This window comes from Nicotiana sylvestris, chromosome 11 (assembly GCF_000393655.2).
Source record: "Nicotiana sylvestris chromosome 11, ASM39365v2, whole genome shotgun sequence".
Classification (NCBI taxonomy): domain Eukaryota; kingdom Viridiplantae; phylum Streptophyta; class Magnoliopsida; order Solanales; family Solanaceae; genus Nicotiana; species Nicotiana sylvestris.
This window is the reverse complement of record NC_091067.1, coordinates 75930506-75946141: the sequence shown is the minus strand read 5'-3', so window position 1 is coordinate 75946141 and position 15636 is coordinate 75930506. Positions and strand designations below refer to the sequence as shown.

The window sequence follows — 15636 nt, the reverse complement described above, 5'->3', positions numbered from 1 at the left end:
GTATTTTGACTATTACATATATTACACGAATTTGAGGCTACTTGTACATACGTGAGATTTATTGGTAACATGGGACCTCCAATTTGAACTAATTCACTTAGTATTTTCATAATATTGTATTTCTTCTTATATTTACATGCTTGTAAGTTTCCGTAGAGCTAAGTTTTTTTCTCTAAGGTCCTTTGGTTTGGGAGTTATTCTAAGATTATAATGACGGGATTATAATACGGAAATTATATATTACCTTGGGTTGGTTATCCAGGAGACGGGAGATCGACGAGGATGTCACATTCCACATTGGGGTGGGGTGGATGAAGTGGTGGTCAGCATCTGGAGTCCTGTGTGACAAGAAAGTGTCATTGTTACTCAAAGGTAAGTTTTATAGACCGGTGGTTAGACCGGCCATGATGTATGAGGTTAATTGTTGGCCAGATAAGAACTCACATATCCAAAATATGAAAGTAGCAGAAATGAGGATGTTGAGGTGGATGTGCAAACACACGAGGATGGATAAGATTAAGAATGATGATATTCGGGAGAAGATCGGCGTGGCTCCCATTGATGACAAGATGCGGGAAGCGAGATTCGGATGGTTTGGGTATGTACAAAGGAGAAGCCCAGATGCACCAGTGAGGAAGTGCGAGCGGCTGGCTTTGGAAGGCACGAGAAGAGGTAAGGGGCACGTAAGAAGTATTGGGTAGAGATGATCAGGCATGACATAGCGCGACATCAAATTTCCGAGGACATGGCCCTTGATAGAAAGCTGTGGAGGTCGAGTATTAGGGTGTTAGGGTTGGGTCGTAACTATGTGAGGCTAGTCTTATAGAATTTTTGGCTTAGACTGCTAGTGGTTAATGTTGTGTTCTCACTACTCTTTCGTTTTATAGTGTCGGGTCTATTTACTAGTTATTGATATTGTTTCATCTATTTTCTAGCTTTTATGATACTGTTATTATTCCTTGGTTTCTGTTGACGGTACTGATATATTATCTCTTTCGTCTTCTTGAGTCGAGGGTCTTTCGGGAATAGCCTCTATACTCCCTTGGGGTAGGGGCAAGGTCTGCGTACACACTACCCTCCTCAGACCCCACTAGTGAGATTTTACTAGGTTATTGTTGTTGTTGTTATTGGAAATAGTAATGAAATATATCTAGTGAATATATTTTTATTGAGAGATGTTTAGTTCATTGGATTAAATATGGGATATACGAAGTATAATATAAAATATATTTTTAGTATATACTAGTACTAGATAAGTTGGGGTAACTTTTATTTTCAATTTTAACCTTGAATATGTTAATGGGCATTGGGGAAGAGCCGTGGGAAAGGATATCTTTTTTTTTTTGGTAATTTGAAAGGATATCTTTTGTCACTGAGTTATTTTATTCGAGATTAAGTAATTTCAGGATTATTATTATCCTGCCCTCAATGTAGGTAGAATTATACCACAATTGTGTTATAAATTATTCCTGGAATTGCTAATCCTGCATATGAAAATTCAACAAACATGAAAAAAACATAAACTAATCTTGCATTTAATTTTGAGATTAGTATCGCTTACCCCACAAATCAAATGACCCCTAAAAGAATAAGACATAAGTTACACAGGGGTAAACTTAGTGGTTAATAAACTGGAAAAAGAACTAAGAGGACCGAGGTTCAAATCTCATGGTATCATGGATAAAAATACTAATTTCGTGATAAAATATAAAATTATTTTAACTTGCACTTGGTATTCTAAAATTATTTTTACCAAAGTTTTAGATTATTCTTATATCTTATATCATATATCAGGTGGGACGGCAATTTTTGGGATTAGCTAATCTTACAATAAAACTATCAAAAGACAAAAGATATTCTTCTCCAAAGATCTTCTCCCAAAGTCTTTTAAGACTATCAAGGTAAAATTGGGAAAAAAGTATGTCCAAGCTTATTCTATGTAAAACCAAGTCATATTTTATATCATAAATCAAATATTTATTTGAAAAAATATATTCACAAAAAAGTTCTCGTTAGTTTTATTTAGTCTTTTTATTATATTTCCCATATTATAATTCTAATCTAATTTGTTTGCAGATACTACCCAAGATAAAATAGATAATCACGTGACTCCGGAATAATTTAAAAGAACGACGACTGAAATATTTGAGTCTATCAATTTCTCAATTTTCTTAAACAAATTTTAGTTTCTTCAAGCAATTTCTCAATTATTGTCATTTTCTTATTAATTTATATAAAAATTGCTATAAATCATATTATAAAATGAGTTAAAATTGTATGCATTGACGCGTAAAAAAAAATTTACATCTTAAAAAGCAAATGCTGGAATTACTTTCTCAAACATAATTGGTCACTTAAAAAAAAAAAATATTCTCTCCGTTCCAGTTTATGTGAACCTATTTATTTTTTGGTTCGTTCCAAAAAGAATGATCCCTTCCTAAATTTGAAAATAATTTAGCTTAAACCTACAATTCTATCCTTAATAAGAAGATTTTATAACCACACAAATACTCTGGGCTCCTTTTTAATTTGTTTAGGATCACAAATTACAAAAATCTTAATTTTTTCCCGGTCAAACATGTTCACCTTAATTTAAAAAAAAAAACAATCTTCTTAAATACAGGTGAAAGTACATCGATATATGTACACTTTTTGACTTTTGAAAAGCTAATGGTGGAATTAGAATGTATTTCCATCTGAAGCGTTAAATAGTTGGCCAGATAAAATCTGTTGTCTCTTGGCCAACCCAATTGTTAGACGAGAGAGATGGGCGACGACGGGGTAAAGAACGAGGCAATGGAGATAATGGGGATGTTCCAAGCGCTGCCTCGTCTCGTCGTCTTCGATCTCGATTACACTCTCTGGCCTTTTTACTGGTAATTTCCATCTTTTTCTATTCCCTTTAACAAGTTGATTATTTCACTGACTACCTGCATTCAGCACAGATATGGCGTAATTCTGTCTCCCAAGGTTTGGGCGGATGAAATCAAATCACCTAGCTTTTTTATTCCAAATTTCATACAATCACTCGTTTATTCTGGACTCCATTTACATCCTCCGTTTCTTTTTACAATTATTTTTGGCTGTTCTCTTCTGTAATTCTATTGATCATGATGGGAAAGCTTCATTTCTTTTGTCTTACCCGTAGGCTGCTAGGTAATGGGCTTGCAACATAGTTATTTACAGATAACTGGTATACTACCGTGTTTTAGTATAAATATCTTCATGTAAGGTACCATATCGGATACATATTATCCACGTGTAGTGGAATATTTTAGCTATAACAGCAATCTTTTTAAGGCAAATTATTTTCCCCTACTGGATGGAATAAAATGGGCTTGTATAGAGTGGAATGGTTGTCAAGGATTCGTATAGCCAAATACCACTAGTTTGGGATTGGAATGTAGCTGATCTGCTTCTGACTCTATCATCAACAGATAGAGTCACAAGCAGCAGATCAAGGACTGTTTTATTTATGTGTGAATGTATAATGGGAGAGTGACATTCATATTTATGCAAGGTAAGTGGTTAAGAACTTTAAGGGTGTTCATAGTTTTCAGTTTCTAGCCTGAGTAATTGGTAGGCCAACTTGAGATAGGAGAGTGCTTGTTGAGGCTATTAGTTGATCATGTTTGTGGTTAACCTCTCAAGTTTGTTCAGCCATGTCGTTGCAGCTTATTACTAATGAAAATAGAAATGCCATGATTTTGAAATTCTCTTGAAAGTTTGGCCAACGAAAGACTCGGATCATGTTTACTATTGTCATATTGCGTATTTCGTTAATAAGCAGGGAAAACATCCAATTCCGTCTTAAGAGGATGAACTGATTGATATGAAGATAAGTTGTTTAAAGAGGTGACATATCAGTGAATTCTGATGATAAGGAATTAGGAACCACGATAAATTGCTGTGATCTACTTGAAAAGGGAAACCAGATAGAGATTATAACAACTGAAAAGGAAGTTTGTGCTTCTTGCAAATTGCAAGCATGACATTATTTAGTGTTCTGTTTTGGCTAAAGAAATAGTAACATCAGATCTGGAAACACTGATAATTGGAATTTGGAACTAAGAAGTCACTCAAGGAAACCTTGAATCTCAACGTAGATTGCAAGTGTTAGTGCAATTCTGGAATTTCGATTTTTATTAGAAGCTAGTTGCAAAAGCTTGGTCCATAACAATTTGATTTCAGGTGTGCCATGTTTTCCTTCCATTGAGGACTACTAGAATCGGGGGCATATATGTTTTTTATTATCCATGTTCATTATAATTCAGTTAATAAGGACATGTAAGAGTTGATAGAAGGATAAACATTTTGTTCAAAAAGCAAACGCCAATGGTAGATCAACCAAATTCATTTGATAAAGATATTGGTTTAATCAACTTGAATATAAACCATACAGGATCTCGGACCCACGGAATAACCTAATGGCTTGCGATGCTGTTGGCCAGATTATGAAGGTATAGTAGGTGTGATTCAATATTAGCTTGTGGGATAAAAATGCTTTTTGGTGGGCCATTCACATGCTCTACAAGACTCGGGAATTTCAGGGCATCGAGAAAGATAGGCTGCTGATATAGGTGGTTGTTGAAGTCAATGAACAATTCTAACATATTATGACCATTGGATTTCAGAAGTAAGATGTGTTTAAGATGGAAATTTGTATTTAGCAAGGTCTGTTCTGGATTTAAGTTGGTCCATATGTAATGGTATCCGGTGCTTAGAATTTTGTAGGTAAGGGTCGTTCACTTGTTTGAGGGATCTGCTCGTCGGCATTGAACTGACAGAGGTAGATTCTTAGGGTGTATTTTTTACCTTTTCATACTCGCTCTTTGAGAACCAAGTCATACACGGCCATATGAAAATTCTTGAGCTCTTTGTCACATAAGACTGTTGAAGTGTATCCATGACTCGACTTTTGAATATTCCCCTAACCTTTTTGTTTCCTGGAAATAACATTTGCATTTTTTGTTAAAATTCTGCTTAAAATTGGTGTTCTGATAATTTTTTCTGCTTTCTTCTAGTGAATGCCGCTCAAAACAGCAAATGCCATATTTATATCCTCATGCCAAAGACATTTTATATGCCCTCAAGGACAAGGGAGTTAATATTGCTATTGCCTCAAGATCACCGACGCCTGATATAGCAAACACTTTTCTTGATAAGTTGGGCCTAACATCAATATTTGCAGCCAAGGTGAGATGATGGAAAACTTTAAACTACTTTCGACCTTACTCCTTTTGGTGTACTCACACTCAATTTTTTCCTTATGGCTAACTTTGTTTTCCATTTAGCTTTCCCTTACTTTTTACAACATAACACAACTTCCTTTTGTAGTATGAGTTGACTTCCGCTAACTCACTTCTTGGTTTTAGAAAGCAAAATACACTAGGACCAAAAGTGTATAGAAAATGACGAAAATAAAACTTCTCTAATTCCTTATGGTAGGCTGAAGCTGAGCATCCAATTTCAGTGTGTGAAGTAAGAGGTCTAGTATTGTCTGATTCGTGTACTCGTTTACAGGTAGGTTTCTTACATGGTTGTGTGTAATTATGTAGTACGGGCGTGTTTAAAAGCACAGCCCGGTGCACTAAGCTCCCGTTGCACATGGGATTGGGAGAAGTGTCCGACCACATTGGGCCAATTCTATGGGTATTTCTAGCATGTTCGGATTTTTTTCGTATTTTAAAATCTACATGAAGTACACCCATCCATATCACCATTTGGCATGGGCACGTGAAGCAAAATTAAAGATACATGTAACATGAGGAGCACCCAGATTTGTGGTAATATGGCTCAAATGCTAGAGGACTTGGTATTGGATCTCATCTTGTAGCACAGATCTTCTTTAAGGAACACGAAGGGCATGACTTACTTGGAAGGTATGGTTAAGTCTCAAGAATGCATGGGCACGTGAAGCAAAATTAAAGATACATGTAACATGGGGAGCACCTAGATTTGTGGTAATATGGCCCAAATGCTAGAGGACTTGGTATTGGATCTCATCTTGTAGCACCGATCTTCTTTAAGGAACACGAAGGGCATGACTTACTTGGAAGGTATGGTTAAGTCTCAAGAATGTTATGAGTATGTCTCTCAAGAATGAGGTCATACGTGGCTGGGAATTGTGATAGGCAAAAACCATGAACTAGAATTTTGAATTCTTGAGAAGTAAGAAGTTATTTAGTGGATAAAAAACTACAGCATAATGCACCTGCAGCTACTAGGGCCAAATAATAGAAGGATTTTGCACTAAGCATCTTTCATAATAAGCCAGGTCTTTATGACAAAAAGAGAGGGGGGGGGGGGGTGAATAAAAAAGTGCTCTAATGCTATTAGCCTAACGTTTTGTCTGCAATAGTATAGCTAGGGGTGGGCAAACCCGAAGTCCGAATTTTTTAGATTTTTGGTTTGTATTTTCGGATTACGGATTGGATTTTGGATTGGATATTGGATTTGATACTTCGATTTTTTGGATATCCGAAAATCCGAAATTTTTATACTTTATATTTAGTCCATTATCCATATGCAAATAGTAATAAGTTCAAATATTATACCCAATAGATATTATCTCATATATTCAATATTAATCTAAGTTACTGTCAGAATACTTTCTATTTGGACATGGTTTTACTATTGCTACTCGTATTGGCTGTATTAATGTCTCTATTACATTTTCTTGATAATAATTTCAATACTTGAATATATATTTGGATGACTGCAGTGAGAATGAGGAACTTTTCAGGCAATTTAACATGAGTACTTCATTTGGATATTCATTTTTGTAAAAAGAAGAAGCATCTCAACTTATAAGCTCAAAACCGAAAATCCAAAATATCAAAATCGATTAATCCGAAACCGAATTTAAAATATCCGATCCAGTCCGAGCTTATTCTTCAATCAGAAAATTGAAAAACCAAATCGAAATTTTCATATCCAATCCGAGCAGCCCGACCGCCCACCCCTAAGTGTAGCTAAGTTTTAGACATAAGCACTAGAACATCCTATTGTTTTATCAAGCCAAGGAGCCCTGAGGAAACTAAAACTCTGAAATCACTGACAAAATTGTCTTTAACTCGATATTTTAATACAGCACCTTCAAGCACTGTACGACAAACAATCTGAAACACTCATTTCCTGTCAACCAAAGAAACTACTTTGAAAGAAAGAATAAAATTGAGTACTGAGCATAATTTTAAAAAAATAACTAACTGATATAATCATATAATGCATCCAGTTCTAAATTAAAGCACTGTCACGATGGTGCTGCTACACTTCTTTGCTAACTGTTACAAATAGCTGTACTGTTTACATTTGTCAACGAGATTTTCTCATGAATCACGTTCTCTACAGATTGGTTTCCTCAGCCTTTTAGGGATAATGATTTTGAGAACTCGAACTTTATTTGTAGCTGCTGGTATTATAAACCAAACTTAATGATAATAATATCTGAAAGTTGACATCATGAATGCAGCTGGATTTTAACTTTTTGCAGCTCTAAAGTGCGATATATGGGTTTGGCCATAATCTGAACGCTTAGAATTGCAGGAAATATTTTCCAGTTGGACACACAAAACCGAACACTTTCAGAAGATCAATAGGAGGACAGGGGTGCCTTATAAGGAGATGTTGTTCTTTGATGATGAGGATCGTAATATAGAGTCGGTAAAAATCTCTTCCCTGTGAAATTTTCTCAGGAAAAAAAAACTTTTCCATGTGAATCGCGTGATGCTTTTCTGTTGATCTTTCTATCATTTCCCACTTGTTACCTGAGGCTAATATCATCTATAGTACTGTCATGTACTTCAGGAGACTCACTAAGAGTACATGGTGGTTTGATATTGTAGGTTTCGAAGATGGGCGTGACAAGCATATTGGTGGATGATGGGGTAAATCTTGGGGCTTTGAAGCAGGGTCTCTCAGAGTTTGCTCAGAATTCAGCTTCAGGGAAAAAGAACAAAGAAAAACGGCTGCCAGATTCATCAAAAAGCAATGAGCTACAGTAATCCAATTGTTCAAGATCCCCACTTGCATTTAAGGGGTCATATGCAGTTCGACATTTGCATTTTGATACATTTAAGAAATTTTTTATGTCAATATGGAACTTTTTGAACAATTGTATGCATTAAAAGCGGTGGTTATCTCTGTTATCAGCTTTGAATCTTTGAATTTGATATATCCATTTTCTTTCACAATAAAACAGACCAATTATAGTTCCTTTGAAGAGGTGTTTTAGCATGCTCAAGCCATTATATAAGGCCTGCTCTCTGCCAGTTATTTTGGTGTTGCAGTATGTCAAATACACTTCCAACGTAAGTAATCATATAACATTCTCAAAATTTATATAAACTGAATATTTTCATAACTTGTCAAAGTAAGAGAGGTAATTGTAACATCTGGGCCTTTTTTTTTTAAAAAAAAAAAAAAAAAAAAAATTTAGCAACATTCTCAAAACTGTAGAACTAGAGTTAACAATGTAATATCAGTATATGACTATAAATTAACAGTTTTAAGATGACGTTTAACTAGATTAAGTAAAAATGTAAGTTCTAAGACTTAAAGACTAACCAATCTTCCTTTAGAAAAGGAACCACAGGTTAGTCATTAGTGACCAGCACATGAACCAATATACCAGATTTCCATATTTCTTTTAGCAACAAGAAGAATATTTGATTACATTGGAAAAGAAATGCAGAAAGTTCCAAAATCCGTGAGTCTCGTCTGTTTGCCATCCAGATTTGCAAATCTTGGAGAACTCCACAACAAAAGGTTTTTTTTTTTCTTTTGGTGTTTGAAGTACAGAACTGCTCCCCCATTTCAAAAATGGCCTAACAGTTGAGCTCTACCAATGGAGTTCTTTCATCAGTTCCTGTTTTGGCAGTTGAAAAAGGAGTTCCAGTATATTGGCCTCTTCCTAAATTACTAAGTGGTGGCTCTTTTACTTCCTCAGGGTTCCCCAATATTTTTTCTAGATGGCTTACAAGTGCAACATTTTCAAAGCAAACTTCACTGATTCTTCCATTGATTCCTTCCATTTGTATTAGTAATTCCTCCCTATCAACTGAAAGATTCTTATTTTCTTCAAGCAAATCATTTTTCTGAGCTTCAATCTCCTGAATTCGGGCCTCCAAATGCATCCGTTCATTGCCAAAATGAGCTTTCAGCTCATCCAATTCCTTTTTACTTGCTTGCAACAATGTTTCCAGCTGCCCCTCCTTCTGTCTTGAATCAGACAAGGATTTATTTAGAAGTTCAAATTTCTGATGTGTATCACCTAATTTCACCTCTAACTCAGCAATCACATTGTTTTTCTCTTTAATCTCAAGCATTTTTAAACTCTCAGCAGTCTCCAAAGCTGTAAAATCAATTTCTTTACAGATTACATCATCCTCCAAATCTTTGGCCCGTTCAAGAAGATGTTGTATTTCCCCGTCTTTCTCTTTCACAGTCAGCAAAAGGCTCTCCTTCTCCTGATCAAAAGCCTTCTGAGCATCTGATTGTGCTTGCTCATTTTGAAGGTCTTTATCAGCCAACTCTTGCTCCAAGCAAGAAATCTTAGTTTGAAGAATTTCTAGGCTACTATCCTTGCCTTTTGCAATTTGACAATATTTTAGCTTCTCCTGATTTAAAGCTTCCACTGCCTCTGTTCTTTCAACAATCTTCAACTCGAGTTCTGTAATCTCTTGTTGTAGCTCATTTGTTTTGGCTTCTCTCTCTTTCAAAATCCCAAGTAAGCTCTCCTGCTCTTGCTTTTGGGCGAACCGGTTCTCTTCAAGGTAGTCTTTAAGCTTTCCTGCTTCAGCTTTCCACTTCTCTAGTTCAAGTTTGCTCTCTTTGACTTCAGCCCTTGCTTTGGCCAGGTCAGCTTTGGCTTCTTCTGAAGCATCAGAAGCATCTTTCAGAGCATTACCCAATTGCAGGACCTGTCCCCTGAGGTGAAATTGGCAATCAGATGACTCTTCAAGCATCTTTTTATACTCACTCAGTTCTGCCTCTAAAAGGATTGCTTGTTCACACTTCTGATGTAGATTTTTGCTATTCGGTTCCAGATCCGCCTTTGCTCTAGAGAGTTCCTTGCTCAAGGCATGGATTTCTGATTTTAAGACCATGATTAACACAGATATCTCACCATTAAGAACATCACACGCATCACGGCAATTTTCCAGCTCTTTTTCTAGCTCTTCTATGTGCTTTTCTTTACCTTTCAATTCAGACATGCATCTGTTCATAACTTCTGTAACTTTTCCTATCTGAGAGCTCCATTCAGCTTCTTTTTCTTTGAGGTTTAAGGAACACTTTCTGTGTAACTGCTTCAAATCCTGGAAATTGGTACGCAGTTTCTTCAGTGCAGAAGTGGAAGCAGCATCCTGGAGTTGAGCCTCTTGAATCTCTTTGAGAGATCCTCGTAACTCTTTATTTTCCTGTTCAATCTGCATACTTTGGCATTTTAGATCCTTGAACAGTGTCTCTTTTATTCGGAGTAAGTTTCTTAACTCTCCAATTTCTTCACCCCTCTTGATGGTCAACTTCTCGAGCTTTGAGTTTGCTTCTTGGCACTCTAAAGAGATATCATGAAATCGAGATCTGAACTCAGACACTTCAATTTCCAGAATTCTTCTGCTTTCTTGATGTGCTAAAGCTTGGTTACACATCCTCAATTGGCTTTGGAGGCCTTCTGAGATTCGAGTCTGAGAATCCAACCTTTCTTGCAATGACGAAATCTCTTCAAGCATTGCTGACTTCTCCTGTCCCCACTCCACCTTACTAGTTTTGAACTGATCATGGATCCTTTCATGAGCTTCTTCAAGGTGTTTAAACTGCTCGCCCTTCCATTTCAGCTGATCTTTTGCAATCCTATTTTCTTCCTCAAGTTTTTGGATAATGTCGTCTCCATCTTTCAGATCCTTGGATGCCGGTGCTTTTAGCTCTGATTCAATTTCCTGCCTAACTGACATGAGTTGCTTAAGAGCGTTGATTTCTTTATTACTTGTACCAATCTGCATTTCCAAATCTTGAATTCTGGATATTGCTTCATCCAAAGAGAACACCAAATCCTTGTTCTGTACCTCCAACTTTCCAATTTTCTCCCTATAATCTTGTTGCAGCTTCTCATGAGCAGAACTAAGATTCTGGAGACATGATTCTTTCTCATGCAGACTGGACTTTAGGTCATCACAGAGTTTCTTGATCTCAAATATTTCCTCAGATTTGACAAATAAGTCATTTGCCCCTCTTTCAGTTTCCAGCTTAGCTTCTTGAAGTTTCGCTAATTGGTCAATGTGGGCTTTCCGCAAACTCTCCGTCAAATCCGATTTGGTCCGGCACTCTTCTCTGAGCTTTTCCACCTCTCCTTTAACAGCATCTAGCTCCTCATAAACTTTGTCCATTTGCCTAGCTTCTTATGTTGATTATGATTTTTCTGATGCACAAACACAAGTCCACGAATTATTTTCGTTTTTTCCCTTCACATTAATGCTTCAGCTGAAAGGATAAAAGACAATTTTCACTTTCAAAATGAATCATCAGAGTATAAAGAACTGTTGAACAACAAACAAAGCTATTTTACCATCTATAACCACTCTCCCAAGGGGAATTATCAATCACTAACAAAATCAAGCTTAACAGAAGCTGTGCCTCATCGATCCATGAAATGTACTAATTCGACAATAAATAGACAAACAAAGACATAAGCAATTATCCTCCGTCTCTCAAACTCAGGGGTGAAGCTAAAGAAGGTAAGGGTTCAATTAAATCCCCTTAGCCAAAAAATTGTACAGTTCAAATAGGGGAAAATGAAGCCTTTTTGGTTAAACGCGAACAGTTGAATCCCTTTTGGCATAAGAGAAGATTCTAGTGTAGTGGCAAAGTGGGTTAAAAAAATGCTCTAGATCAGGGGTCCAAATCATAAGTGCGACGCTTTAATATTCTTTTGAATGCTCTGGTGTGAATTTCTAACTCCGCCGCTGATCAAACTGTCTAAATAATCACTACTGCGTCTGAATTGGAGTCAGCCGTATGAATCTTCTGTAACATGTCTTCCCTATTCAGGTCCATTTAATAGTTCGTGCCTAGTGAACACGTCCCAACAAATCCAAAAGAACTTTGACTATTTCTACCCCGAACAAGTTCCAAAGCTTTTATAGGCGAAATTGACTAAATAATCACTACTCTTACCAAAAAAAAAAAAAAGTCGAACTTTTCATTATCCTTTAACCCTGTTTTCAGGAAAGAAAGATTGCACAATGAAGAAAATCTTGAGGTTAACCAAATTATACAGGACACCCACGAATCGATTGACCAAATCGAGAAAAGGCTCAATAATAACTTGAAGACACAGAGAATAACAAGACATTTCTACAGCAATTGGGAAGCAAAAGACACTATAAATGCACATGAGAAAGATTTCGGAGCTATATGAGACCACTATTAAACAATTCGAAACATAATGAAAATTTACCTTTTATTAGAAACATAAAATAGTGGAATTCACTGGTATAATCGGCTGTCGTTATCAAAATATTAGGGTTTTCTGGGAGCGAGAACTCCCCGGATGGTAGAAATTGGAATTGGAGAGGGGCTTTGAAGCGGGAACTTTCTTAGGTATGTTTTTTAAATTTGGAAAATCGCACCCCTATTTGTCTATTCATAAAAAAAAAACTCCCCGCTCCTTTTTTCCTTTTAAGGAAAGGGTTATATGTGTCCCTGTACTATCAAATAAATATATCCTTCTTTATACTATTCCATCCGTTATCCACTTAAACATATTATCCCTCTATTTAACGGACCCATTTCAAGTGGACACGTGGCGGCATTCTACACACCCTAACTCATTTTCCTCACTAATACCAAAACCCACCCCCGAAAAATCTAAATTGGTTCAACCTCCTCCATTATAAAGTACTTTGTTCATGTCAGAATAATCCATCCCCTTTTTTGCACCACCACTTTAAATCCATAAACACCTCTCGACCTACACAAAACTGCCATATCTTTCCACTAAAAACAATTGTGTATCAAACATATCATATTTGAGATCTTTTCACAAATACCCATAATTAGTAGATCATAAGAAGCTCTAATCTAACGACACAAATTTCACACCATCTCCTTCCTTCCAAAAACCACCTCGTTCCTCTAAGCTAGAAACACCACCAGTTCACCTTTCACCGTTACCGCTGAAACACCATTTATTTTCATCCTTCATCGGCTCCATAACAATCCGAATAAACTGGCAATCTTCCCACCTTGAAAAATGAGTACCCTTTAACCCCCCCCCCCCCACCATTATATTATCCACCGTACAACCACCTTCTTCCCCTGACAATCGAGGTGTTACAAAGACCATAGAAGAAATTGTTGGGAATAAACCCCTTGCCAAAATAATATTCACGGTAATAAAAGTAGAATAATAATGTAGCACCGAGATACGGTAATTAACAAGAATAAAAGAGTAACAACGACACCAAGATTTTTACGTGGAAAACCCTTTTAATAAGGGAAAAAACCACGGCCCCGAGAGGAGCAACTGATATCACTATAGTAAGGAATTTTACACTTTGTAGGTCGGAGATAAATACTCCAAAGACCACTACAACACTCAAAAGAAATAACCCTCTTTTGATATTCTCACCTCACTACAATATCGCTCACTCTCTATTTTCCTCACAGACTATTTTCTTATACCTTGTCTGTGAAACCTCACTCTTTCTTTCTCTCTTTGTTGGTGTGAAGAAATGAGAGTTGAAGCTCTCCTTTTATAGCCAAAGCTTCACCCTCTAAAGCCTACAATATTTGACAATTTACACACACTTTTCACAATTCAACAAAGTTGGCTACCAAACCAAAGAAATTCAACAAGGTTGGCTACCAAACCAAACTAATTCAACAAGGTTGGCTACCAACCAAACCAAGTCAACAAGGTTGGCTATCAAACCAAAGAAAACTCTTATTAGGCACATGCCTAATACTTCTTCAATGAGATGGACATCATCAATCTCCCCCTCCAGTCTCATTCATCCAGAGGAGGTAGCACTGTCTTCTAGTTTGAGTGCATGCCGACAAGTTCTTTGCATAGCTCGAACTTGTTCCTTGGTACCACCTTGGTCAGCATATCTGCGGGATTCTCACTTGTAGAAATCTTCAAGACTTTTAGAGATTCATTATCTACCATTTCTCGAATCCAATGATATCTCACATCAATGTGTTTGGTCCTTGCATGGTACATAGAGTTCTTGCTAAGGTCTATTGCACTTTGACTGTCACAATAGACGACATACTCCTTCTGATGCAATCCAAGCTCTTGAAGGAACCGTTTGAGCCATACCATCTCCTTTGCCAGTTTCTGTAGCGGCAATGTACTCTGCTTCAGTTGTTGAAAGTGCAACACACTTCTGCAACTTAGACTGCCATGATATAGCTCCCCCTGAAAATGTAAACAAATATCCAGTAGTAGATTTTCTGTTGTCAATGTCACCTGCCATATCAGCATCTGTATAGCCCTTCAAGATTGGATCAGATCCTCCAAAGCACAAACAATCTCCCGTGGTACCTCTCAGGTACCTGAGTATCCACTTGACTGCTTCCCAATGTTCCTTTCCAGGATTTTCAAGAAACCTGCTGACAACACCAACTGCGTGAGCAATATCAGGTCTAGTACATACCATTGCATACATCAAGCTTCCGACTGCTGAAGAATAAGGAACTTTAGCCATGTTCCCTTTCTCCTCCACTGTTGTAGGACACATCTTCTTACTCAACTTTAGATGACCAGCAAGAGGTGTGCTGACTGGCTTAGCATTCTTCATGTTGAAGCGTTCTAGTACACGTTCAATGTACTTCTCCTGAGATAGCCACAACTTTCTACTTGTTCTCTCTCGAACTATCTTCATCCCTAGAATTTGTTGTGCTGGGCCCAAGTCCTTCATATCAAATGACTTGGACAGATCTCCTTTCAACTTTGCTATCAACCCCTTGTCTTTTCCTACAATTAACATGTCATCCACATACAACAACAATATAATAAAGTTATTCTCAGAAAATCTTTTGAAGTATACACATGGATCAGAATAGGTCTTTAGGTATGTTTGACTTTTCATGAATGAGTCAAACTTCATGTACCACTGCCTTGGTGCCTGCTTCAATCCATAAAGACTCTTATTCAATTTGCACACCATGTGTTTCTTTCCAGCTACTTCAAATCCTTCTGGCTGCTCCATATAAATCTCCTCTTCCAAATCTCCATGAAGAAATGCAGTTTTCACATCCAACTGCTCCACTTCAAGATCTAGGCTAGCTGCTAAGCTCAAAATTGTTCGAATAGAAGTCATTTTGACAACAGGTGAGAAAATTTCGTCAAAATCAATACCTTTCTTTTGTTCGAAGCCTTTAACCACCAATCGAGCTTTGTATCTGACCAACTTGCCATTTCCATCTTTCTTGAGTTTAAAGACCCATTTGCATTTGAGTGGTCTTTTACCCTTTGAAAGTTTAACCAGCTTGTATGTGCCATTTTTCTGTAGAGATTCCATCTCTTCTTGCATACCTTTCATCCACTGGTTCTTTTCTGGATGGGACAACACTTCCTTAAGACTTTCTGGCTCCCCCTCATTACTGATGAGGACATACTCTGTGGAAGGG

The 15636-nt window shown here is 37.0% G+C and overlaps 2 protein-coding genes across 3 annotated transcripts; one reads left to right on the top strand and one right to left on the bottom strand.

Moving 5' to 3' along the window:
• Nucleotides 1-2672: 2672 nt before the first annotated feature.
• Nucleotides 2673-8224, top strand: LOC104249195 (uncharacterized). The gene is made up of 4 exons (XM_009805572.2): nucleotides 2673-2876; nucleotides 5025-5196; nucleotides 7549-7665; nucleotides 7848-8224. Exons 1-4 carry the CDS (start codon nucleotides 2767-2769, stop codon nucleotides 8004-8006), a joined length of 558 nt encoding a protein of 185 aa, XP_009803874.1. The 5' UTR covers nucleotides 2673-2766; the 3' UTR covers nucleotides 8007-8224.
• Nucleotides 8225-8463: 239 nt separating this feature from the next.
• On the bottom strand, nucleotides 8464-12594 carry LOC104249196 (uncharacterized protein At4g38062-like). Of its 2 annotated transcripts, none has more exons than XM_009805573.2 (2): nucleotides 12458-12594; nucleotides 8464-11481 (listed from the first exon to the last, which is right to left on the bottom strand). In XM_009805573.2, the coding sequence occupies exon 2, from the start codon at nucleotides 11385-11387 to the stop codon at nucleotides 8829-8831; it is 2559 nt and encodes an 852-aa protein (XP_009803875.1). In that variant the 5' UTR covers nucleotides 11388-11481; nucleotides 12458-12594; the 3' UTR covers nucleotides 8464-8828. The 2 variants fall into 2 exon arrangements, with proteins under 2 accessions (XP_009803875.1, XP_009803876.1); XM_009805574.2 differs by having other exon boundaries at nucleotides 8464-11419.
• Nucleotides 12595-15636: the final 3042 nt, after the last annotated feature.

Bases quoted from the DNA above. Each gene is read 5' to 3' on its own strand.
- LOC104249195 (XM_009805572.2), top strand. From the start codon at position 2,767: ATGGGCGACGACGGGGTAAAGAACGAGGCAATGGAGATAATGGGGATG. The intron at 2,877-5,024 runs GTAATTTCCATC...GCTTTCTTCTAG, and splicing joins ACTCTCTGGCCTTTTTACTG to TGAATGCCGCTCAAAACAGC. The intron at 5,197-7,548 runs GTGAGATGATGG...TTAGAATTGCAG, and splicing joins CATCAATATTTGCAGCCAAG to GAAATATTTTCCAGTTGGAC.
- LOC104249196 (XM_009805573.2), bottom strand. From the start codon at position 11,387: ATGGACAAAGTTTATGAGGAGCTAGATGCTGTTAAAGGAGAGGTGGAA.